The sequence below is a fragment of the Asterias amurensis genome, chromosome 2 (genome assembly GCF_032118995.1).
Source record: "Asterias amurensis chromosome 2, ASM3211899v1".
Lineage (NCBI taxonomy): Eukaryota > Metazoa > Echinodermata > Asteroidea > Forcipulatida > Asteriidae > Asterias > Asterias amurensis.
The window spans coordinates 21,235,827-21,261,176 of record NC_092649.1 but is presented as its reverse complement, the minus strand read 5'-3'; the positions used below and the strand labels follow the sequence as shown (position 1 = coordinate 21,261,176).

Sequence of the window (25,350 nt, the reverse complement as noted above, 5' to 3'; positions counted from 1 at the left end):
GTTGGGTTCTATGTAAGGCCATCATCCTTAGATACATACCCTTAAATCCACCTGCCCTAAACCCAACCGTCCTAAACCCACCCACCCTAAACCTCATTGCCCTCAACCCCATTGGCCTAAACCCAACAGACTTACCCTATCATTGTTAACTATAGGTAGTTGTGTTGGGTTCCATGTTCTGCCATCATCCTTAGACACATACAGCAGTCTACTGTTATCACCATCGCCCTAAACCCACCCGCCCTAAACCCCATTGCCCTAAACCCGACCGCCCTAATAACGACAGACTTACCCTATCATTGTTAACTATAGGTAGTTGTTTTGGGTTCCATGTACTGCCATCATCCTTAGACACATAAAGCAGTCTACTGTTATCACCACCGCCCTAAACCCACCCGCCCTAAACCCCATCGCCCTAAACCCGACCGCCCTAATAATGACAGACTTACCCTTTCATTGTTAACTATAGGTAGTTGTGTTGGGTTCCATGTACTGCCATCATCCTTAGACACATAAAGCAGTCTACTGTTATCACCACCGCCCTAAACCCACTCGCCCTAAACCCCATCGCCCTAGACCCCACCGCCCTAATAACGACAGACTTACCCTATCATTGTTAACTATAGGGAGTTGTGTTGGGTTCCATGTACTGCCATCATCCTTAGACACATACAGCAGTCTACTGTTATCACCACCGCCCTAAACCCACCCGCCCTAAACCCCATCGCCCTAAACCCCACCGCCCTAATAACGACAGACTTACCCTATCATTGTTAACTATAGGTAGTTGTGTTGGGTTCCATGTACTGCCATCATCCTTAGACACATACAGCAGTCTACTGTTATCACCACCGCCCTAAACCCACCCGCCCAAAACCCCATTGCCCTAGACCCCACCGCCCTAATAACGACAGACTTACCCTATCATTGTTAACTATAGGTAGTTGTGTTGGGTTCCATGTACTGCCATCATCCTTAGACACATACAGCAGTCTACTGTTATCACCACCGCCCTAAACCCACCCGCCCTAAACCCCATCGCCCTAAACCCCACCGCCCTAATAACGACAGACTTACCCTATCATTGTTAACTATAGGTAGTTGTGTAGGGTTCCATGTACTGCCATCATCCTTAGACACATACAGCAGTCTACTGTTATCACCACCGCCCTAAACCCACCCGCCCTAAACCCCATTGCCCTAGACCCCACCGCCCTAATAACGACAGACTTACCCTGTCATTGTTAACTATAGGTAGTTGTGTTGTGTTCCATGTACTGCCATCATCCTTAGACACATACAGCAGTCTACTGTTATCACCATCGCCCTAAACCCACTCGCCCTAAACCCCACCGCCCTAAACCCGACCGCCCTAATACCGACAGACTTACCCTATCATTGTTAACTATAGGTAGGTGTGTTGGGTTCCATGTACTGCCATCATCCTTAGACACATACAGCAGTCTACTGTTATCACCACCGCCCTAAACCCACTCGCCCTAAACCCATCGCCCTAAACCCATCGCCCTAAACCCACCCGCCCTAAACCGCACCGCCCTAAACCCACCCACCCTAAACCCCAACACCCTAATGCCTAAACCTGACTGCCCTTATAACGACAGACTTACCCTATCATTGTTAACTATAGGTAGTTGTGTTGGGTTCCATGTACTGGCATCATCCTTAGACACATACAGCAGTCTACTGTTATCACCACCGCCCTAAACCCACCCGCCCTAAACCCCATTGCCCTAAACCCGACCGCCCTAAACCTGACCGCCCTAATACCGACAGACTTACCCTATCATTGTTAACTATAGGTAGCTGTGTTGGGTTCCATGTACTGCCATCATCCTTAGACACATACAGCAGTCTACTGTTATCACCACCGCCCTAAACCCACCCGCCCTAAACCCCATTGCCCTAAACCCGACCGCCCTAAACCTGACCGCCCTAATACCGACAGACTTACCCTATCATTGTTAACTATAGGTAGTTGTGTTGGGTTCCATGTACTGCCATCATCCTTAGACACATACAGCAGTCTACTGTTATCACCCTGTGGATTGAATACATACATGTATGGTCAATGTTACAGATCTGCAGAATTTGAAACTTTGCATGGTGGAAGTACATGTAAGAGAGGTCTGCGGTAATATGGCATGTGAATATCTCTTTTAAGTATTGTTGGTTCTGAAAACCACCGATTCTTTTCAAAACCAACCCTACTCTAAAGAGATATTCACATGGCATTACCGTAAACCTCTCCCTGATGTTATAGATCTAGTGATCTGTAAAATAAAAGGCAGCACTTACTCTATTTGATGAAGAAGAACTGAGTGAGTTGTGTCAAGTGTAAACTAACTACTTCTGTTGATTAGTATACAAATACTGACTGCTTCCAGTGCTATGATTAGTTATAATAACCGTATTTATGACGCACCTTTTTCAAAAGGATGCAAAGCGCCAAGTATTTACTGCAAGGTGAGTGGGACGAAGTTTGAATTATGAGACCTAACCCTTAGCACCATGTAATGGTTTACAAGGTGCTGTGGCGCAATATGCTGCCAATCCAGCCAGGAACACCGGCGTGAACCCCTTTTTGTTCAATAAGTGCACTGGGCTTTTTTATGTGCGTCCACAACACAAAGGACCAACGGCTTTACGTCCCATCTGAAGGACGAAGCAATGGTTAAGTGTCATGACTGGGACTCGAACCCACACTCTGCTGAGATCCCACACTCTGGCCACGACACTTAGTTATGACATCAGTCAACTTGGCTCAATACAGTGTTATTTGTGTTCTCATTGGGAAGTGCTTATTAATGCACAGATCTACGCTTAGAATTCAATAATAAACAATGACTGTCCAAATACTAATATCTGACCTGCGATCCATCCATTGCTGCAAACACAAATTTTCCCTGCACTCCAAAGCTGTAAATGTCATCCTTTATTTCTGAAGATAAAAAAAATAGTATTTAAAATAAGAATTTAGAAAGTAACATTACGTTAATGGATTATCTATATCGCATATTCTTTTCTTGAAAATCAATTTTTTTTTATGACACTTACTTTTGAAAGACTTGCCATAGTCTGTTGACCTCAACATCGTGTATGAAGGAGATTCTAACAAAGAAAAAACAAAGAAATCATTCATTATTGGACGGTGTCTTATAACGCAATACTTTTGTATGTCTAGAAACAGTTTCAGAATGTTCCTTATGGTTGGGTCAGTTCACCAGTAAACAAAATTTAACCCTAGGCGTTCCAATGTGTAGCATGCCCAGGTAGGCACTTACTGTCTGACTGTGCCAATATTTTTTCTCCCATACAAAGAGGGATAAGAGGTACTGGAACTCATGCTCCAAATTGTCCTTTTTGTGCACACACAAGGATTAGCAGAGTACAATGGGAGACTTTGAGGCGCTAGGTGGCAGCAGACTTACCAGGTAAATTTCCATCGCTGACGTAGTTCTGAGCATGCGCACATTACCGAGAACAATGGATTTTACCTGGTAAGTCTGCTGCCACCAAGCGTCCCAAAAGTCCCCCATTGTTTAACATTGTTTGGCAAGGCCCAGGTTCCATCATACCATGGCCGATATTGGCATGATATTTGGCCCTTGAAAAAAAGTAGGAACATTTTATCTAAAACAAGAGCTGATGAACGTGTACACACACACATGTACAGTGGGTGCGTTAAATTAGCTTCCCTGGGCGACCCCGCGGTGCTCATTTGGGTGAGCCCCTAACAAGAGCTAATCAAACGCCCACTAACCCTCTCGTGGTGACGTTATGCACCTGGGGCCAGCCCCAAGTGACCCACTGCACAAGCAGGGCACTTGGGGCTGACCCGGGTGAGCCCCTGAATGACGTCAAAGCTATTTGAACATACCGCGGGCAGACTGGGGTTGACCCAGGGAAGCTAATCGAACGCTAACCCTTTATTTAACTGTAGGTTTTGATGAGCTTTTCAGGCTATTTAATAACAATTTCCCTGATTTTTTTCCGATGAAAAAACCCAATCTGAAATCAGATTAAAGAAAGAGGGATATCATGCCTGAATAATTCCAAAATTCTCATTATTTTAATTCAGTCTTCTCACCTGTTATTCCAAACTTACCATCATTCTGTTTCTCTGCATTGTCCAATGTTGCAACAAAAAGAGTGCCTGGTTCCATTTCTACTGTTCCCCATGAGTAAATCATCACATTCTTTCGTACAGATGTCCAACTTTTACCAAAGTCATCAGAAATCCAAACCGAAAACTGGAGAAATGATGTACAGATTTATATTACAGTAAATTATAATCCAAGTGCTATGCAACACACAGTAAAGATACAGCTGTTTTGGAATACATGTAAAACTAGAGTTCCGACTCTAGCAGGTATTGATTCATCTGTATAGTATACTGCCCTAGTAGAGTTTTTACTTTCAACCACTAAGTTATAAATAAAAAGTATGATTAATTAAAGTAGAATAACCAGGACAGTTTGATACAAATGGAACAGTTATTACTCACAACTGGGAAACATGAATATCAATTATAAACACAATAATCATCAAAATATTGTATATTATATTTATTGACCAAACCCACAGCAGACGGGCCGCCAATTACAGGAAAGGCTACACAGATATAAAATAATATGTACAAAGTTAACAATTCATATAAAAACTAATTCAATCAGCATGATGATGCAGAAACCTAGGTGTAGCCATGCACAGCGTACTCACATGTGCCTATCCTGGGTGTCATTTTGGGTGTTAAAACTGTATACAAATATGCACACAAGAGAGTTGACGGCCAAAATTACGCGCATTGTTCGAAGGCCCTCTGTATTGTGTTGTGTAAGAAATCAATATTAATTTTGGTTTTTACCCATACACCGATGTGTGTTAGCACTGTATACTCAGTACTTTCCCGAGTCCTGTGAAAAAATATCACAGGCATGTTACTCGGGTGGGATTCGAACCCACGACCCTTGCAATTCTAGAGCAGTGTCTTGCCAACTAGACTACCGAGGTTGCCGGCAGCTAGAGGCAGTTCGAATCCTATGTTTTGGCAGCGGGTACCGCAACGATATAATAGATGTTAAATTTGCATCGGGGATAAAGAATATTAATTTTGGTTTTTACCCATACACCGATGTGTGTTAGCACTGTATACTCAGTACTTTCCCGAGTCCTGTGAAAAAATATCACAGGCATGTTACTCGGGTGGGATTCGAACCCACGACCCTTGCAATTCTAGAGCAGTGTCTTGCCAACTAGACTACCGAGGTTGCCGGCAGCTAGAGGCAGTTCGAATCCTATGTTTTGGCAGCGGGTACCGCAACGATATAATAGATGTTAAATTTGCATCGGGGATAAAGAATATTAATTTTGGTTTTTACCCATACACCGATGTGTGTTAGCACTGTATACTCAGTACTTTCCCGAGTCCTGTGAAAAAATATCACAGGCATGTTACTCGGGTGGGATTCGAACCCACGACCCTTGCAATTCTAGAGCAGTGTCTTGCCAACTAGACTACCGAGGTTGCCGGCAGCTAGAGGCAGTTCGAATCCCCGATGCAAATTTAACATCTATTATATCGTTGCGGTACCCGCTGCCAAAACATAGGATTCATAGACACTGCTCTAGAATTGCAAGGGTCGTGGGTTCGAATCCCACCCGAGTAACATGCCTGTGATATTTTTTCACAGGACTCGGGAAAGTACTGAGTATACAGTGCTAACACACATCGGTGTATGGGTAAAAACCAAAATTAATATTCTTTATCCCCGATGCAAATTTAACATCTATTATATCGTTGCGGTACCCGCTGCCAAAACATAGGATTCGAACTGCCTCTAGCTGCCGGCAACCTCGGTAGTCTAGTTGGCAAGACACTGCTCTAGAATTGCAAGGGTCGTGGGTTCGAATCCCACCCGAGTAACATGCCTGTGATATTTTTTCACAGGACTCGGGAAAGTACTGAGTATACAGTGCTAACACACATCGGTGTATGGGTAAAAACCAAAATTAATATTCTTTATCCCCGATGCAAATTTAACATCTATTATATCGTTGCGGTACCCGCTGCCAAAACATAGGATTCGAACTGCCTCTAGCTGCCGGCAACCTCGGTAGTCTAGTTGGCAAGACACTGCTCTAGAATTGCAAGGGTCGTGGGTTCGAATCCCACCCGAGTAACATGCCTGTGATATTTTTTCACAGGACTCGGGAAAGTACTGAGTATACAGTGCTAACACACATCGGTGTATGGGTAAAAACCAAAATTAATATTCTTTATCCCCGATGCAAATTTAACATCTATTATATCGTTGCGGTACCCGCTGCCAAAACATAGGATTCGAACTGCCTCTAGCTGCCGGCAACCTCGGTAGTCTAGTTGGCAAGACACTGCTCTAGAATTGCAAGGGTCGTGGGTTCGAATCCCACCCGAGTAACATGCCTGTGATATTTTTTCACAGGACTCGGGAAAGTACTGAGTATACAGTGCTAACACACATCGGTGTATGGGTAAAAACCAAAATTAATATTCTTTATCCCCGATGCAAATTTAACATCTATTATATCGTTGCGGTACCCGCTGCCAAAAACATAGGATTCGAACTGCCTCTAGCTGCCGGCAACCTCGGTAGTCTAGTTGGCAAGACACTGCTCTAGAATTGCAAGGGTCGTGGGTTCGAATCCCACCCGAGTAACATGCCTGTGATATTTTTTCACAGGACTCGGGAAAGTACTGAGTATACAGTGCTAACACACATCGGTGTATGGGTAAAAACCAAAATTAATATTCTTTATCCCCGATGCAAATTTAACATCTATTATAAGAAATCAATAGTTCTCCCTTGCATAACGTGAAACTCTACAGGTACATGTACATGTACGCTGAGGTCACGCGCATGTTTTTACACACAGAGAACAGCTATTGTCCAATGATCTGCCTCCTTTTTGAGAGTGTGACGTCAAATGCAATGGGTCTATAGCCAGATAGCTGTAGCAGCCAATTTGGACAAAGCCTAAGCAAGGATTGAGTGATTATTGAGGGTAGTAACTGACCTCTTGATATGGCGAATGTGCCAATAGCTTATTGGAGTCTGTAGCATGCAAGGATTGAGTGATTATTGAGAGTAGTAACTCACCTCTTGATATGGCGAATGTGCCAATAGATTATTGGAGTCTGAAGCATGCAAGGATTGAGTGATTAGTGAGGGTACTAACTCACCTCTTGATATGGCGAATGTGCCTAAAGATTATTGGAGTCTGTAGCATGCAAGGATTGAGTGATTATTGAGGGTAGTAACTCACCTCTTGATATGGCGAATGTGCCAATAGATTATTGGAGTCTGTAGCATGCAAGGATTGAGTGATTATTGAGGGTAGTAACTGACCTCTTGATATGGCGAATGTGCCAATAGATTATTGGAGTCTGTAGCATGCAAGGATTGAGTGATTATTGAGAGTAGTAACTCACCTCTTGATATGGCGAATGTGCCAATAGCTTATTGGGGTCTGTAGCATGGAATATAATAGCTCCATCTAAGTAGAATGAAGCAACCTTTTTCTGGAATGTTTGTCCGCCATCTTCTGTGATGTACAAGCGAGTCTGAGTCTGTGCCATATCCTCCATGTACGATACTAGAATAATCTACAAATAAATTAGAAAATGTAGCAAATTTTCTCATCATGTTTTTCAATTATGTTATATATACAGTGAGGCTATTAACTGCTCAAATGAACCTTAATGACAGTGGACACTATTGGTAATTACTCAAAATAGCTATTAGCCAACAACCTTACTTGGTAACGAGTAATGGGGAGAGGTTAATAGTATAAAACATTTTGAGAAACGGCTCCCTCTGAAGTGGAGTAGTTTTGGAAGAAGAAAAGAATTTTCCACGAATTTGGTTTTGAGACCTCAGATTTCTGAAAGCACACAACTTCAGGTGACAAGGGTGATTTTTCTTTCATTATTATCTCGCAACTTCTATGACTGATTGAGCTCCAATTTTCACAGGTTTATTATTTTATGCATATGTTGAGATACACAAAGTGAGAAGACACGTCTTTGACAATAGTGTCCAGTGTCTTTAACTGCTCAACTTCATTATGAGATTACATGAAGTCTTAAAGAGGAAATCAGCTGATCCGAGAAAAAGTTGCATGCCTGCAGACCATCAAGATTGCCCGGTAGCTAGAGGCAGTTCGAATCCTAAAGGTCCGGGGTTCAAATCCCATCCGAGTAATATGCCTGTGGTTTTTTTTCACAGAGCTCAAGAAAGTACTGATTATACAGTGCTAACAAACATCGGTGTAAATGGCTAAAGCAAAAGATAATATTATTTTACCCTAATACAAATGTTTATCTATTAAGTCTTAGAGTCTTTTTACTCTTCAATAAATTCAAACCTATACATAAATGACTCACCTAAAAAAATGTACTAAAATGCACGCTTATGAATTCAGCACAGGCACACATGACCAGGGCACAATTTTATGGCTCTGCTTACCGCTGAATACTGCGCTTACGATCACCATTACTGTGCAAACGTCAAACTTCTGCCCTAGCTGTGTATAAAGCGTAGAATGACATAAAAAAATAAGGGGGTTTCACTAGTGTGGAACTACTTACTTTCTGGGGGTCGAGAGAACTCTTAAAGATTCCATTGGAAGATCTTATGATGGCTCCGTCTATCAGATCATTGATGCTATGGAAGGTTACACCAAAGTCTTTACTGCAATACAATATAAATAATAACATTTTAATTAAAAACTTGTTAGCACTGAGCCGCGTTTATCAATCACATCTCAGCTCATTAATAAATAAATTTGAATTATTGTCTTTGTATAAATTATTATATAAAAGAAATAGTTTGTATGGCATTTTCACAGATTTTAGTTGCGTGGTGAGATCAAAGACGAACAACAATCATAATTTACTTTTCCAAAAATAAACAATAGAATACTGTTAAGCTGTAATACATTCTGAATAAAACAATGACTGAAAGAATGGATATCATCAGCAGATATGTATTTAAAGTTACTGGACACTATTGGTATAGTGTCCAGTAACTTTAAATACATGTCAAAGACCAGTCTTCTCACTTCGTGTATCTCAACATACGCATAAAATAACAAACCTGAACATTTGAGCTCAATCAGTCATCGAAGTTGCGAGATAATAATGAAAGAAAAAACACCCTTGTCACACAAAGATGTGTGCTTTCAGATGCTTGATTTCAAGGCCTCAAATTCTAAATCTGAGGTCTCGAAATCAAATTTGTGGAAAATTACTTCTTTCTCGAAAACTACATTACTTCAGAGGGCGCTGTTTCTCACAATGTTTTTTTAGCATCAACAGCTCCCCATTACTCGTTACCAAGTAAGGTTTCATGCTATTAATTATTTTGAGTAATTACCAATAGTGTCCACTGCCTTTAAGTTTTACAGATATCTGTTCTTAAGAATGGAATGAATAGATTTAAAATAATGTAATATATTATGAGAGAAAGTTAGCCAACCTTATCCACAGCTTGGACTGGGCTGCAAAAAATCCATACTCCATTGTAGTTAGGGCCAATAGCTCCTGTAAGACATCAATATAAGAACATTGCATTGTCAGACAGCTTGCATTCCTATTTAAGCTGTGAGAAACTTGTATTATATACCACATTAACAACCCAAGAAAGAACAATCTTCTTTGAAAGTAGGTCATTATTTGACAAACACACAACTGTATGCCTGATAGACAGACAAACACACAACTGTATGCCTGATGGACAGACAAATACACAACTGTATGCCTGATAGACAGACAGACAAATACACAACTGTATGCCTGATGGACAGACAAATACACAACTGTATGCCTGATGGACAGACAGACAAACACACAACTGTATGCCTGATGGACAGACAAACAAACAACTGTATGCCTGATGGACAGACAAACACACAACTGTATGCCTGATGGACAGACAAACACACAACTGTATGCCTGATGGACAGACAAACAAACAACTGTTTGCCTGATGGACAGACAAACACACTGCCATGACAACAAGAACAAGAACACAAATAGTAAAGACAGAGTGACAAAACACAACGAAATGGCTCAGAGATAACATCAAACGATAGCAGGCGCCATTAGGAAAACTCTTCCATCACACGTAAAACATGTCCGTGGTTTCTAGCTCCTGCAGTGTTGATCAATAGCAATAACATAATGTCTTGCACCTAGACTACCAATGTAAGCTTACATGTACACCTTACCTTGCCATCAGTTCCAGTCCATATCATTGCCAAGTTGAAGTTACTGTCATTAAACTGATACTGCAAACAAACAAACACACAGAACAAAAAATTTGCAACTTTACCCCACTTAAAGACACTGGACACTATTGGTAATTGTCAAAGACCAGTCTTCTCACTTGGAGTATCTAAACATAATATGCATAAAATAACAAACCTGTGAAAATTTGAGCTCAATTGGTCGTCTGAGTTGCGAGATAACTATGAAAGAAAAACACCCTTGTCGCACGAAATTGTGTGCTTTCAGATGCTTGACTTGAGGTCTCGGAATCAAATTCGTGGAAAATTACTTCTTTCTCGAAAACTACATCACTTCAGAGGTAGCCGTTTCTCACAATGTTTTATACTATCATTCTCTCCCCATTACTCGTTACCAAGTGAGGTTTTATGCTGATAATTATTTTGAGTAGTTACCAATAGTGTCCACTGCCTTTAATAAACTATAAATAAATCTAAACTACATGTCAGATTCATACTTCCTGCTGAATGCGATTTGAATTTTGATGTCACAATTTCGCAACAAATAATTTGCAACAGTTGACTTGAAACATTTGCTGCAAAAATAGCCATGTGATGTCAAAAGTCGCAAGAGGAAGTATATTCGCAGGTAGTATGAACCAACCAAGGCTTACTCCTAGAACTATGAGGTTGATCGTTCGGCTAACGTCTTGTGGAGACTATAGCAGAATGAACCCATTGTTCTAGTACTAGGCTGGAGGAGTAATAAACCAGGCTCACTCATCAGTCACACTACACTACTCTCATCTCATACTCCATCCCCACAATTGGTTAAGTCAGCAAAATATCATGCCGGCTACATCAACGCTAACTCACTAGTCAGTACCGGTGTGGAGGTTTCAGTCTTCTGTCGTGTTCAGTTTTCCGGGTGACGTAGCCGGACATTTCAGCACGTTGTTCGAACGGTTTTAGCTTTCTGGCGTGTACAGTTTTCTGGGTGACGTAGCCGGACATTTCAGCACGTTGTTGAAACGGTTTTAGGTTACCGACGTGTTCAGTTTTCCGGGTGACGTAGCCAGAAAAAAATACCGCCGCAAGTACCCTGGCGAGTACTGTAGTTCAGTGAAATAAAAATAACTAAATAACTAAATAAATCAAATAAAAAACGGTAATAAATAAATTTATTATTTAATTATTAAACTAAACCAGAATAAAACAAAAAATCTTCTGATTCTCTGACGCTTCTTCGGTATATATGTACCACTGGTTAAATACAGGATAATTTGCTTGGTCTTCACACCAAATTCTCTCATACAATCCACGCATTCGCCGCTCGTTGTACCCGTGGATGGCGCCATGACAGCTACCCGAGAGTAACACGGATGACTCAATACGGCACTAAAAATTTACTACTTTCGCTTGCTGTGCGCAGGCATCACATGACGAAATGTTACCGTATTTGGTAATTCGGAAAACTGAACTTGGCGGAAAGTTGAAACTGCCACACCAGGTAGGTACATGCAAGTAAACATCAAACAAATAAAGCTCGGCCTATCATTATTACAATTTTTTTATATCAATCATTCATTTATTTATGATTTAGTTAGATTAGTGTTTAGCCTTACAACTTGAGTATGTTTTTTAAGCTGTGCTTGAGCATCGTTGATGAGACACAAAGAATCTGTTGATGAAGATGTGCCTCCTCCTCCTGGGTCGACGTCCCTGGGAACTCTTCTTCTTTCACGTCCCTCAACGTTTGTTTTCACTTTCTCATCAGCAGAGTCAAATTGCCCTTCGGCTTGGTGGACTTCATCCGCTGCATTTATTGCATGTCTTCGGTCTCGAATTCCTTGATTCCATTCAAACACAGAGCTGGAGCAAGTGACAATCAGCATAAATACTACGACAACTGTACTCTGATTTATCTTAGAAAACGCCATAATTCATTGACTTTTTTTGAGTAGATGATGATGTTCTGGCTGGCTCGATTTTTAGTGTAACATCTCCATCACGTACCCTGGCCACGTATTCAACAACAGAGGGCGCTGTGTAGACAGAGCAGCAGCAGAAAGCGCAGGGCAACAACTTTAGTTTTTATCTTAGTTGAAAAGTAAGTAAAGTATGATATAACAACTTATTTTAATATTATTATGACATGAGACTATTCATGGAGGTAGACATTTAACTCCTTGTGAAGTGTTTTACTTTCATAGCTTATGAAACATCGGTAAAATTGTGTTCAATTCAAGGTGAACTCCAAAGACCGGACATGCCGGAAGTTGTGTCGCCATCAGTATATGTTGGCCGCAATCTTTGAAAATGGCCACTTTTGTAATATGCGCGGTTTGTCTTTTTCATTGCATGAGTTTGAATTTGCGCAGGATAGCTCGGACGCAAACTTCGAACACGCGCGATCTTTGCCGCCCCCTCGGATGTTTTTGTGAAGAGGACTACAGTACAGAGGACACTGACACTGACAGTGGATTCATTTGGTTTTTGCTAGGAAAAATTGTGGATAACTTTACAAAGTCTTTAGTTTCCGTACTATGGCGCCACCACTTTTATACAGAAACTTTTCCAAAATGGTGATAATTCTATTTCAAATGTTCATTTATTTTATGGTAAATTATGTTTTAACTTTAATAAGTTTTAACATTTCCCTCAACAATTTGAATATGTATATTATAGTCTTGTTATTCGTTAATCTATCTGGTCATCAAAATAAGTATTGCAATTACCGCCGGACTGATACTTGAACATACATCTTCATACATGAAGTCTGCACTATACCTGGAAGAAGAAGAAGAAGAAGAAGAAGAAGAAGCGCCATGTAAAGTGTCTACAAGACTTCAATTCAACAGCAGCATCTGACCTACCGGCGACAAAAATACAAGCAACAGAGCAGGCAAAAGTGAAGCACGCCCAAATGCAATATTCACCCAAATATCTGTTTATATAGTTGCAACACAGGCCTGGAATTCCATCTTCGAAAGGGCAAGGCCATTTTCATTTTGCAAAGGGTAACATTTGAAAACCTTTAAAAAGCCTCTGGTAAACTTTCGATGGGGCACCAAGGCCAAGACCAGTGGCATAGGAGGCAATGGCCTCGGTGGTCTGGCACCCTCGTTCCAGGTCTGGCACCCTCGTTCCAGGTCTGGCACCCTCGTTCCAGGTCTGGCACCCTCGTTCCAGGTCTGGCACTCTCCTCCAAGTTTCATTTATTCACAATAAACAATGTTGCATTGTTGTTGGCACCAGCTAAGTTTATTTTCTACCTCTATGAGGAACTGGGAGCGATTCCGACAGGTGTTAGTGTGCATCAAGCATTAAACTTGCTTTAGACGACAGGTCCAGCGCACTAAATTCAAAGAGTGTGGGTTCGAGTCCCAGTCTTGACACTTGTGTCTTTAACCAAGTAAGACACTTTTAAGTGTCAACTATCGCTTTTTCCTTTGGACACATTGTGCCACAACACCTTCTAAACTGTTACCAAGTAACTGATAGTTAGGCCTAAGACCGGTTAAAGACAGCGGACACTATTGGTAATTGTCAAAGACCAGTATTCTCACTTGGTGTATCTCAACATATGTATAAAATAACAAACCTGTGACAATAACAATAACGAGATAACCCTCCACACAAAGTTGTGTGCTTTCAGATGCTTCATTTAGAGACCTTAAAATCTAATTCTGAGGTCTTGAAATCAAATTCGCGGTAAGTTACTTCTTCCTAGAAAACTACGCTACTTCAGACTGAGCCGTTTCTCACAATGTTTTTATACTATCAACCTGTCCCCATTACTACTCGTTACCAAGTAAGGTTTTATGCTAATAATTAATTTGAGTAATTACCAATAGTGTCCACTGCCTTTAAGGATAACACAAATATTAGCCCAAATAGTTACCAAGTATTTTCTCCTTTTATTTGACAGGGTACTGTGGTTGAATGAATAAACCAACACCATGTCTTTGGAGAGTGGAGATACAGCTGCATCCTGGCAATGGATCTGTGGTGTCAACTCATCCGACATCTCCCTGTTTAATGACTTTCAATGGGACAAGGAACACGTGTTAAACAATACATGTTTGATTGATGTTGTGAACGCTAGTCCCCATAGCTTATCTCTTCTAGTCTTCTTTCTCATACTGTTTGGAGTGTTCTGCTTCAACTACAAACGCGTCACCCCAAAGTTCGTCCTGCGTTTTCCTAATCATTCAGTACAATGGATTCTGATGCTTTTGGTTATAGTGGTACAGTTAGGAGCGCTATCGGAAGGTATCCTGACTGATGTTACGTACAGGTATAGTCAGTATGTGTCGGTCTCTACCCAACCTCATCTGTACGTACCAGGAGCAAGCGGCTTCTTAGCAGGTATTTTGGTCCTGGTGTTCAGTCACACGATGGAGTTATGGCGAATGGCCAACATGATTTGGCTGCTGTTGATGTATTGGATGCTTGCAGTAGCTGGCCAGGTTGCTCAGATACTCAGCTTGGCGTATCAGGATAAAGCGGACGTCAACATCATGAGATTTGATTTCTGTGTGACGCTTCTTGGCCTCTATGCTCTGCTTGTTATAAATACCTTGAATATCATCCGCATAAGGGTCAGTATCAGTCAAACTAATGTTATATCCAGGGCCAGGCCTGATAATTCATGGAGGCAACAGTCGGTTGCCTCTGTGCTCCCTGCATGGTCTTTGCCTTGGTGCCCTTAAAATGCTTCAGTAAAAATTCACAATTTCCTCATAGGGTGCCCTTTAACAAGGAGAAAATGCCTTGGTGCCCTTGCCCTTTCAAAAACGAGCCATACAGGGCTGCAGGGCTCTGTATGCCCCGTTTTTGAAAAGGCAAGGGCACCAAGGCATTTTATTCTTGGTAAAGGGCACCCTTGATGAAATTGTAAATTTCAAGGGCACCAAGGCAATGACCAGGGTGCATTGAAGCAGTCGCCTTCATTTAGGCAATCGCCTTCATTGCCTCCTTGAAGTATCGGGCCTGTACATATTACAATGTCTAACACACTGTACATTAGTTGACTTGATTGCCCTAGACAATCTTGCACTTTTTCAACATTGAACAAACGGGAGACTTTGGAGTGGTAGGTGGCAGCAGACTTACTAGGTAAATTCCATTGTTTACTTAGGCCCTTTCAAAACCACACTTTTTCTCCAGATTTGGCTCAGGCTAGCTTGGCACTCGCAAAATGGTTGCAGGTTCGAATCCCTGAATCTATCCGCTGGCTTACAACAGTGACTGTGTTGTCCTCTACTTACTGAATCACAATTTTTTGGTTTAAACAGAGTTGGACATTTCATTATTATAAATATTAAGTATTTTACCAATGTTTGTATGAGAGAGATTTGCTGTTCCAGCTTGACGTTTATATTTCCTTGACAAGAAGATCATCTTAAAAAAAAGAAAATTACATTCACACTGAATATCTCCTTACACTTTTACAGGTGTGCTATTGTTGCCTGGAAGGACATAGTAACAAGGCCATCATGAAAGATCTTCGCCGTGACAAAATGTTCTACATGGAAAGATACTCGAACTTCTTATCTGATAAGACCTACTGGTGGGTGAATTGGATTTTAAAACTCGGCTACAAGCGGACGTTGGTTCTTGAGGATCTTGGATCATTGCCTGAGGAACACTCAGCCGCACAAATCCATCGCAAGTTTGCAAAGGCCTTCAATCTACATAAGGTTTGTGTTTAAAGACACTGGACACTATTGGTAATTGTCAAAGGCCAGTCTTCTCACTTGGTGTATCTCAACATATGCACAAAATAACAAACCTGTGAAAATTTGAGCTCAATCGGTTGTCGAACACCATTGTTACACAAAGTTGTGTCCTTTCAGATGCTTGATTTTGAGACCTCAAATTCTAAATCTTGAGGTCTTGAAATCAAAATCATGGAAAATTAATTCTTACTCAAAAACTACGTTATTTCAGAGGGAGCCGTTTCTCACAATGTTTTATACTATCAACCTCTCCCCACTACTCGTTACCAAGTAAGGTTTTATGCCAATAATTATTTTGAGTAATTACCAATAGTTCCACTGCCTTTAATGATGAATTGTTCTTAACTATCATTACAGGATAAGGATCATCAGCCATCTTTATTTAAAGTCTACATGAAAGTCCATGGAGCAGTTGTGGCATTTGCCCTGCTGCTGAAACTCATTGCTGACCTATTGATCTTTGTGGGACCTGTGGCATTGACTGGTATCATCGAATATGCAAAGATTATTTCTGAAAAATTGCCACCAGAGGTAAGCTATGGCTCGGATATAAAAAGAATAGTGGCGAAGCGTAGCGCATATCCGTCACTCAGTGACGCTCAAGGCGCTTTAACATACAGTGTTATTTTCCTGCAATGTATGTGGGATTACGTTTGAGTATGAGATCTCCTTTTACATAGCACCATGTAATGGTTTTCACTGTGCTGTGGTGCAATATGCTGCCAATCAAACTAGGAACATCGGGACGAACCCCTTCTGTTTTCGATAAATGCACTGTGTTTTTTTGTATGTGCATTACACAACACATGACCATTGGCTTTACGTCCCATCCAGTTTTGTATTATGTGCATTACACAACACATGACCATTGGCTTTACGTCCCATCTGAAGGACGAAGCAAGGGTAAGTGTCTTGCTTAAAGGAACAGGTTGCCTTGGATCGGTCGAGTTGGTCTTTGACAAGCGTTTGTTATTAAAAGCATATGGGTAGAAAGGTGTTGTAAAAGTAGAATACAATGATCCACACAAACATGACTCGAAAATGTACGGTCTTCCTTTTACCTCGCCGACTAACACGGTCGACCATTTATGGGAGTCAAATTTTTTACTCCCATAAATGCTGACCGTGTTAGTTTGCAGAGTAAAAAGAAAAACCACGCAATTTTGAGGCAAATTTGTGTGGATCATTGTATTCTACTTGTAAAAGATCTTTCTATCCATATGCATTTTATAACAAACGGTTACAAACGCTTTTTATAGACCAACTTGTCTGATCCAAGGCAACGTAAGGACACAGGTGTCACGACTGAACTTGAACCCACTCTCTGCTGATCAGAAACACCAAAGTTTGAGACCAGTGCTCTTAACCGCTAGGCCATGTGTTGCTTATTACATTACAAACTCCTTGCTTTTCTCCTACGAGGAGAGTACATGGGTTTGTATTTTTGAATTATGACCATTCATCTGTTTTATTTAGCCCTCGAGAAAGACTCCGTTAGGGTCGAAATGATTGTTAGAATTGTTAAAATGTATTAGTTAAGGTTTATTACATCAGCTTTTTTAACTACTTGGACAAAGTTTGTATAGTGTTTCAATTGTGTTTTGTGTTTTATTTTTGTAAATTGTTCTTTTAACACTGAAAATCGCAGATAAAAATCGTGAGTTGAAAACTGCATTTTTTTGTGAGCACTGTTCCACTAGCTTTGGAAGGAAAACAACACAGATAATAACTTTAGAGTTAATATTTGTGGTAATTAGAGCCTTATATATGAGTCTCCTCATGCTATTTTTAGAACATACATAGTACAAAATAAAAATAGGTTAAAGAGAGTGGACACTATTGGTGATTACTCAAAATAATTATTAGCATAAAACCTTTCTTGGTAACGAGTAATGAGGAGCTGTTGATAGTACAAAACATTGAGAGAAACGGCTCCCTCTGAAATAACATTATTTTCGAGGAAGAAGTGATTTTCCACGAATTTGATTTCAATACCTCAGAATTAGATTTTGAGGTCCCGAAGTCAAGCATCTGAAAGCACACAACTTCATGTGACAAGGGTGTTTTTTCACAGGTTTGTTATTTTATGCATATGTTGAGATACACCAATTGTGAAGGCTAGTCTTTGACAATTACCAATAGTGTCCAGTGTCTTTAACAAACCATGAACTAATTTCTATATGATTTGACATTTGATACAGGTTTCAGAAGAGCCTCATTTCATCAGCTTGTCGGAGTACTTTGCAAATGGCTACATTCTGGTAGTGGTTGTCTTCCTTGCAGCGATTGTGAGACTTCTTCTTCTTCACTTGTTTGATTTCCGGATGCAACTTGAAGGTTTTCACCTCCGTTCATCATTACAGGTGTGTTCATTTTGTAACAATAATAGTAATAATAATAATAAGAAGAAGAAATACTTTAAGAGTGCAATTCAGTACTGCAAGTACTCTCAAAGCGCTTTACAAACAATACAAATAAACAAATATTATACAAAAGAAGTCTACAAATTAAGTTAATACAATAATAATTTGGAAGTCTTAGAAAGCCCACATATCTATCAACAAGGTACTTAAAGCCATTGGACCCTTTCGGTACAGAAAAAAAAAAAAAGTTTACAGATTTACAAATAATTTACAGGGTTTACAGAAGGTAATGGTGAAAGACTTCTCTTGAAATATTAGTCCGTGAAATGCTTTACTTTTTGAGAAAACGGTAAAACAATATAAATTCTCGTTAACGAGAATTACGGATTTGTTATAAACACATGTCATGACACGGCGAAACGCGCGAAAACAGGAGTGGGTTTTCCCGTTATTTTCTCCCGACTCCGATGTCCGATTGAGCCTAAATTTCCACAGGATTGTTATTTTATATATAAGTTGTGATACACGAAGTGTGGGACTTGGACAATACTGTTTACCGAAAGTGTATAATGGCTTTAAGGCGCAGAGTTAAATACAAACTTTCAGAAAGATAGGTTATTGCAGTAATGAATTGTGAGACCCAATTATGTAGCACCTTATAAGGTAACGAAGTTTTAGAGAAAGAAGTAATTTTCCACTAAAATATTTGAATTTAATTTTGGGCCTCAAAATTAGATTTTGAGGTCTCGAAATCAAGCATCTGAAAGCACACAACTTTGTATGACAGGGTTTTTTTTCTTCCATTATTATCTCGCAGCTTTAACAACCAACTGAGTTCAAATTTTCACAGGTTTGTGAAATATTTTGTGCACACATGTATGTTGAGATACACCATGTGAATAGACTGGTCTTTGACAATTACCAGTAGTGTCCAGTGTCTTTAACCTTGCTTGTTTTGTATCTGCATTGTTACTTTCAGACTATGATATATGAGAAATCACTACGTATTGCAGTAACGACCATCTCATCTGGTGATATGACAATGGGTGAGATCAATAATCATATCTCAACAGACGCACAGAATTTGGGAATGTTCCTTAACTTTGGACTCAATGCAGTAACGTTACCTATAATGGTGAGTACTACAGTGTACAATTGTTGCATGTTGTGACGGGGTCCACGTGGCCTTTCGAGGGGGAAAATGGCACCTGAGGCAAAGTGGAGGGTGCCATTTTCCCCCCGAGGGTGTACAAAACCCATGGACCCCGTCATGGCGTGCAGCAATTGTTTTGTTATACCTTGCTAACATTGTTATTCGCCTTCTCAAAAATAAATTGTCATCTTCAAACATTAATTACGACGAGTATGCATAGTTTCACTGTTCCCTCAAACCCGTGGCTGTTTCGTACTGAACGCTGGAAATCTACCAATGCTGGGAACGATCAAGGTAATGTACACCGGTTAACAAAACTCATGTTACCCGCCGCCCTGTGCAGCCTTTGTTCATGCGTTTTTGTTGCACGCCAGGTTTCTCGACCAATCAAACTTCACAATTTGTAACCGAGGTATAACAAACATGTATGCAGCATTGGTATGCACCAGTTTTAGTGGATTAAACAATCCAGAATTGACAGTGTTCTTGTTTTTCCCTTCTGTAGCTTGTCGTAGCTGTGGTGCTTTTATATGTCAACATTGGTGTCTCGAGTCTCATTGGCTTATCACTCTTCATTTTAGTTCTTCCACTCCAAAGTGTCATGGCTGCATTTATAGCAAAGATAGAAAAAACAGTCTTGGTAAGTTGTTTTCAATCTCAACAAGTTATCTGCGATTATAACACACCTCTTGCTCGTTCTGTATTCTGGTTGGCTGAAACACGGTCACGTGCGGTGAACTCATATAGTGTAGTCATCGCGCGCACGTGTTTTGCTGGGCACTAGTCTTTGAAAATAGTGCCTGATTACAGCGCCCTCTCTTGACATGATCCGCGAACAGCAGCTACAAAACATCCTTCCTTTTCCAGATTTCTGTTCTTATATTTTTTCACATTTAACACCGAGTTGTGTAATAAAACACATATTGACTGGCATGATTTGGTAACTAGTGTATGTCGATTCCCCCACGGGCCTGTGAGTGACCAGAAGAGGAACCTATGTATTTCCCTCTTCTGGTCACTCAAAGTCCCTTGGGGGAATAGACGTACACTAGTTACCTCATTGCCAGTCAATATGTGTACATTACAATACTTTACTTTTAATAATAATAATACTGTTGTTATTATTGTTTTATGTTTAATATTTCTTTGTTTACCATTACTCTGATGAGTATAAAGCACTGTAGACTCAGTTCTCTCCCTAGTCCTGTGAATGAAACCTTCTATTCATGCTTATCTCTTGGTTGGATTCATACCCCTTTGCCATTTCAGCAACAGACGACGTACCATTAGACCACCGAGCTATGTTCTGATAGCTTGTACTGCTATTATTCAGTAGCTATTAATTTTGTTTTTTTACCCATACACCGATGTGTGTTAGCACTGTACACTGACTACTTTCCTAAGTCCTTTGAAAAAATACCACAGGCATGTTACTCGGGTGGGATTCGAACCCATGACCCTTGCAATTCTAGAGCAGTGTCTTATCAACTAGACTACCGAGGTTGCCCGGTAGCTGGAGGCAGTTCGAATCCTATGTTTGTCATGTTTTGTCATGTTTTAACATCTCTTACTATGTATATTCAATAGCTTCTTTTTTCACATGGGGAATATAAATTGATTTTTAACCCTTATATTGATGTGTATAAAACTACATACTCAGTACTTTCAAGGATTTTTGTGAAAAAAGGAAAATCACTCAGGTGGGAGTATTTTATGCGTTTATGTTTGGAACCAGCAAGTGAGAAGACTGGTCTTTGACAATAACCAAAGGTGCCTTTAAAGGCACTGGACACTATTGGTAATTGTCAAAGACCAGTCTTCTCACTTGCTGTTTCCAAACATATGAATAAAATAACAAACCTGTGAAAATTTGCACTCAATTGGTCGTCGAAGTTGCGAGATAACTATGAATAAAAGAAACAGCCCTTGTCACACAAAGTTGTGTGCTTTCAGATGCTTGATTTGGAGACCTCAAAATCTAATTCTGAGGTCTTGAAATCAAATTCATGGAAAATTAAAAAAACTACCTTTCTTCAGAGGGAGCCGTTTCTCACAATGTTTTATACTATCAGCCTCTTCCCATTACTTGTTATACCAAGTAAGGTTTTATGCTAATAATTATTTTGAGTAATTACCAATAGTGTCTACTGCCATTTAAGAATCTAATACTTATGGTACAAGGTGATTACTTTGTTGATTGTAGGAGTTTGCCGACAGTCGATTGAAATACACTAATGAGATGTTACAGAGTATGAAGCTACTCAAGCTGTCTGGATGGGAGGATATCTTTACTGATGCTATTGAGAGTATTCGGCGTAAGGAGATTCAAGGCTACTTTAAGATACTCATCTCATACGGCTTTGTCTGTAAGTACATGTAGTTCTCATTTGTATTTTGTATTTTTATGGTTAGCTTGTGCGTAAAGCGCTCACCTCTAACCAAGGTGACCCTGGTTCGATACCAAGTCAGGGCCCTATGTGAGTTGAGTTGTGCATTGGTTCTCTGCTGTGCCACAAGGGTTTTCCAGACCATCCGTTTTTTCTCCCTGGGGAAAAATTTTACACTTTCGATCTTGGCTGTGCTCTGTGATCATAATAGGTTGATGTGGCTGGCAGCCAAAGGCGCCCTTGCATGCCTGCTTCTCGAACCTGTTGTAGCCGTGTCTTTTGCAATTCAGCTCTTAGCTGCGAGTAAGATTAGCCTCCCAAATTGTTAATATTATTACAGACACAAAAGGCCCGAAGGCCACTTCAAGGTGTGGGCTACAATTATTTTTGTCCAGGGGCCGTTTCCCCCAGTCTTAGGGCTGAAACAGGGTTACCGTATTTACAGTTCCTTATTGGAACTGTCCTTATGTGTAGGGTCACAAAATATTTAATAAAAGTTGAAAAGTATTTCTCAAAGATGAAGTGAGAGCTTGTGTTTCCAATAGAAGATCAAAGCCAATTTTGTGAGTTATTGAATTTTGAAAGTATTTCATATGAAATGCAATGTAGTTTAAGTGTGCATAATAACCTTAAAGACAGTGGACACTAATGGTAATTGTCAAAGACAAGTCTTCACAGTTGGTGTATCTCAACATATGCATAAAATAACAAACCTGTGACAATTTGAGCTCAATCGGTTGTCGGAGTTGCGAGATAATAATGAAAGAGAAAAACACCCTTGCCACACAAAGTTGTGTGCTTTCAGATGCTTGATTTCGAGACCTCAAATTCTAAATCTTGAGGTCTCAAGATGAAATCCGTGGAAAATTACTTCTTTCTGGAAAACTACGTTACTTCAGAGGGAGCCGTTTCTCACAATGTTTTATACCATCAACCTCTCCCCATTACTCGTCACCAAGAAAGGTTTTATGATAATAATTATTTTGAGTAATTACCAATAGTGTCCACTGACTTTAACCTGAGACCAGAGAACCTAATGGCAGGAATCAACTATTGAAAATAATGGCAAATGAAACAACCATTTGATAGCAGAAGGTGTATTTTGTTAAACCAAATAATGAGGTTCAATCATTTCCAAGCCTTTACTTATAAAACTATGTTAGAAACTAACAACTAATTCCTTGTAACTGTGTTTGAATTTGTCAGCTGGAAGCTCAATGGCAACACCACTTCTTGTTACTCTCTTGGTAAGTCTAGTTTGAGTCCATTCCAAGGAATCCAATGCACCAGTGTACTAGTGCTGGGCGAATAGTGAAATTCTGGTATTCGGATACCGCTGGCCAACTATCCGAAATTAACCGGATATTCGAATAGTTTTTTCGCCGCTAGAGGGCGCTATTTAAAAAAAAAAAAATTAAAATAATTTTGTTTTGCCGCTAGAGGGCGCTGTTTGTTTGTGAATGAGATCTTATGGGCGGATTGATATTAGTTTTAGACAGTGTGTCACTGGGTTCATTCATAAAAATAACCGGATCTAATTTAAAGATGGCGATTTACTTTTTCTTTTGATCGTGATTGACTCTACGTGAAGGAAAACCTTTGTAATCTTTGAACAAATTACACCAGAAATGTCATTGTTTTAACTCTTCACGGAGGTGAGCATAGTTAAATACCGCGGATATTCGGATATTAAAGAATATCCGGTTACTTAGTTGTAATTACAGAACTATCCGGTTTATAAATAGGTATTCGCGCCCATTGCGGATATCCGGTTAAGAAAAAAAAGGCATTCGCGGTTACGGATAGGAAAACCTATTCGCCACTAACCGGATATTCGAATAATTCGCCCAGGCCTACAGTGTACGGTGTATTATCAAGATTTTAGGATCTCAAGTCTGATTTAAAGGAGTCTGGTTCTTTTTCAAAATGTCCACAGATTTACATTCAACTTACACGGTTTGAAGATAATGATAGTAGAAATTTTCCCTTCATTATTACTTACTGAGGTGCTGTAAATTTTGAGCAATGAGTAAAACAAGTCACAAAATAATGTTTGTCTCAGTGAGACGAAAATTATTTCAGCATGTAGTTATGATATTATACCATAACATATCGTGACTGGTTAATACGTTTTTACATGCTAAAACTGAGACAAAATTATTTTTGAGACATTGTTTTACTCATTTCTCAAAAACTACAGCACCTCACAGGCCACAACATGTGTAATATTTGTACACTCTAACTTGTATAAAGAACGACAGAAGTGTAAATTGTGGTATCATTTGTTGATATTTTCTTGTAGTCGTTTGCCGTGTACCAACCCATAACCGGAGAGACTCTAACTCCTGCTAAGGCCTTCTCTACCTTGACTCTCTTTGCTCTCCTTGGTGAACCTATGATGATGATCCCACAGTCCCTCTATATGTGTACTAGTTGCTTCATTAGTACAAAACGCCTACAGAAGTTCTTCGCTGCTACTGAAGTTGAAAATGAGGATAGTAACTCCAGTAGTTTATTGGACTCTGCCGATGATGGAACAACTAGGGATGTGGTGGTGGGTCAGGCACATCTGCAGGTAATAGAAATAATAACCCGTTTGTATATAGCACTTTTCACGCCCAAGGGGTGTCTCAAAGCACTTCCCTGGTCACTGGGCCTGAAATCATTCCTTAAACCATCTCAGCTCCCTTGGAGTATACAGCCTGTGCACAATATATGCACTACTCGGCTAAACCAATCACAGGAACCATCTCTGCCCTGACAGGTACCCATTACCCCTGGGTGGGACACAGGGACACAAGTGTCACGACTGGGATTCGAACCCACACTCTGCTGAACAAAAGCATCAGAGCTTGAGTTCAGTGCTCTTATCCACTCGGCCACGACACCCCACAGGTAGACTCCTCTAAAGCATACATGTACAATCAAAAGTTTTCTTTTTGTTTCTTGGAGACTTTGAGACCCTGGCGGCAACAGACATAACGGTCCTGTTTTTGTGGCTCAGGGCATGCGCACTTATGCCACTGGGCCATGCACTATTGTGAAAAAAGGACCGACTAAAAGTCTCCAAATATCTCAGTCGAAATTGTGACAGTCACATGCACAATCCTGTGCCCAATTTCATAGAGCTGCAGAGCACAAAAATTTGCTTAGCATGAAATTTCTTCCTTGATAAAAACAGGATAACCAAGCAAATTTCCACGTGATTTTCAGGATAAGCAAACAACAGATGAATACCAATAACAAGTATTTTTTTTTCGCGGGGGGGGGGGGGGGGAGTACAGAGTATAAAGTGCTTACACACATCGGTGTATGGGTAAAAATCTAAAGTGATATCCTTTATCCCGATGCAAATTTAACATCTATTATATCATTGCGGTTTCGCTGCCAAAGCATAGGGTTCGAACTGCCTCTAGCTA

General features: G+C 40.3%; 2 protein-coding genes across 2 annotated transcripts in view; one reads left to right on the top strand and one right to left on the bottom strand.

Annotated features, from left to right (window-relative positions):
* The window catches only part of LOC139953648 (sortilin-like), a 28,571-nt gene extending 16,255 nt beyond the window's left edge, over positions 1-12,316 (bottom strand). Inside the window, exons 1-9 of the mRNA XM_071953155.1 lie at positions 11,910-12,316; positions 10,288-10,347; positions 9,537-9,601; positions 8,648-8,750; positions 7,490-7,663; positions 4,127-4,271; positions 3,076-3,129; positions 2,889-2,959; positions 1,973-2,059 (exon numbers count right to left, since the gene is read on the bottom strand). Of these exons, the coding sequence (XP_071809256.1) occupies positions 1,973-2,059; positions 2,889-2,959; positions 3,076-3,129; positions 4,127-4,271; positions 7,490-7,663; positions 8,648-8,750; positions 9,537-9,601; positions 10,288-10,347; positions 11,910-12,224 (1,074 nt within the window). The 5' untranslated portion in view covers positions 12,225-12,316. The remainder of the gene's footprint in view (positions 1-1,972; positions 2,060-2,888; positions 2,960-3,075; positions 3,130-4,126; positions 4,272-7,489; positions 7,664-8,647; positions 8,751-9,536; positions 9,602-10,287; positions 10,348-11,909) is intronic.
* A 20-nt stretch (positions 12,317-12,336) lies between these two features.
* LOC139953642 (ATP-binding cassette sub-family C member 9-like) overlaps positions 12,337-25,350 on the top strand; it is a 33,702-nt gene continuing 20,688 nt past the window's right edge. Inside the window, exons 1-10 of the mRNA XM_071953142.1 lie at positions 12,337-12,394; positions 14,216-14,888; positions 15,744-15,989; positions 16,386-16,559; positions 18,230-18,391; positions 19,371-19,526; positions 20,050-20,184; positions 21,748-21,910; positions 23,138-23,178; positions 24,234-24,506. Coding sequence (XP_071809243.1) covers positions 14,247-14,888; positions 15,744-15,989; positions 16,386-16,559; positions 18,230-18,391; positions 19,371-19,526; positions 20,050-20,184; positions 21,748-21,910; positions 23,138-23,178; positions 24,234-24,506 — 1,992 coding nt within the window. The 5' untranslated portion in view covers positions 12,337-12,394; positions 14,216-14,246. The remainder of the gene's footprint in view (positions 12,395-14,215; positions 14,889-15,743; positions 15,990-16,385; positions 16,560-18,229; positions 18,392-19,370; positions 19,527-20,049; positions 20,185-21,747; positions 21,911-23,137; positions 23,179-24,233; positions 24,507-25,350) is intronic.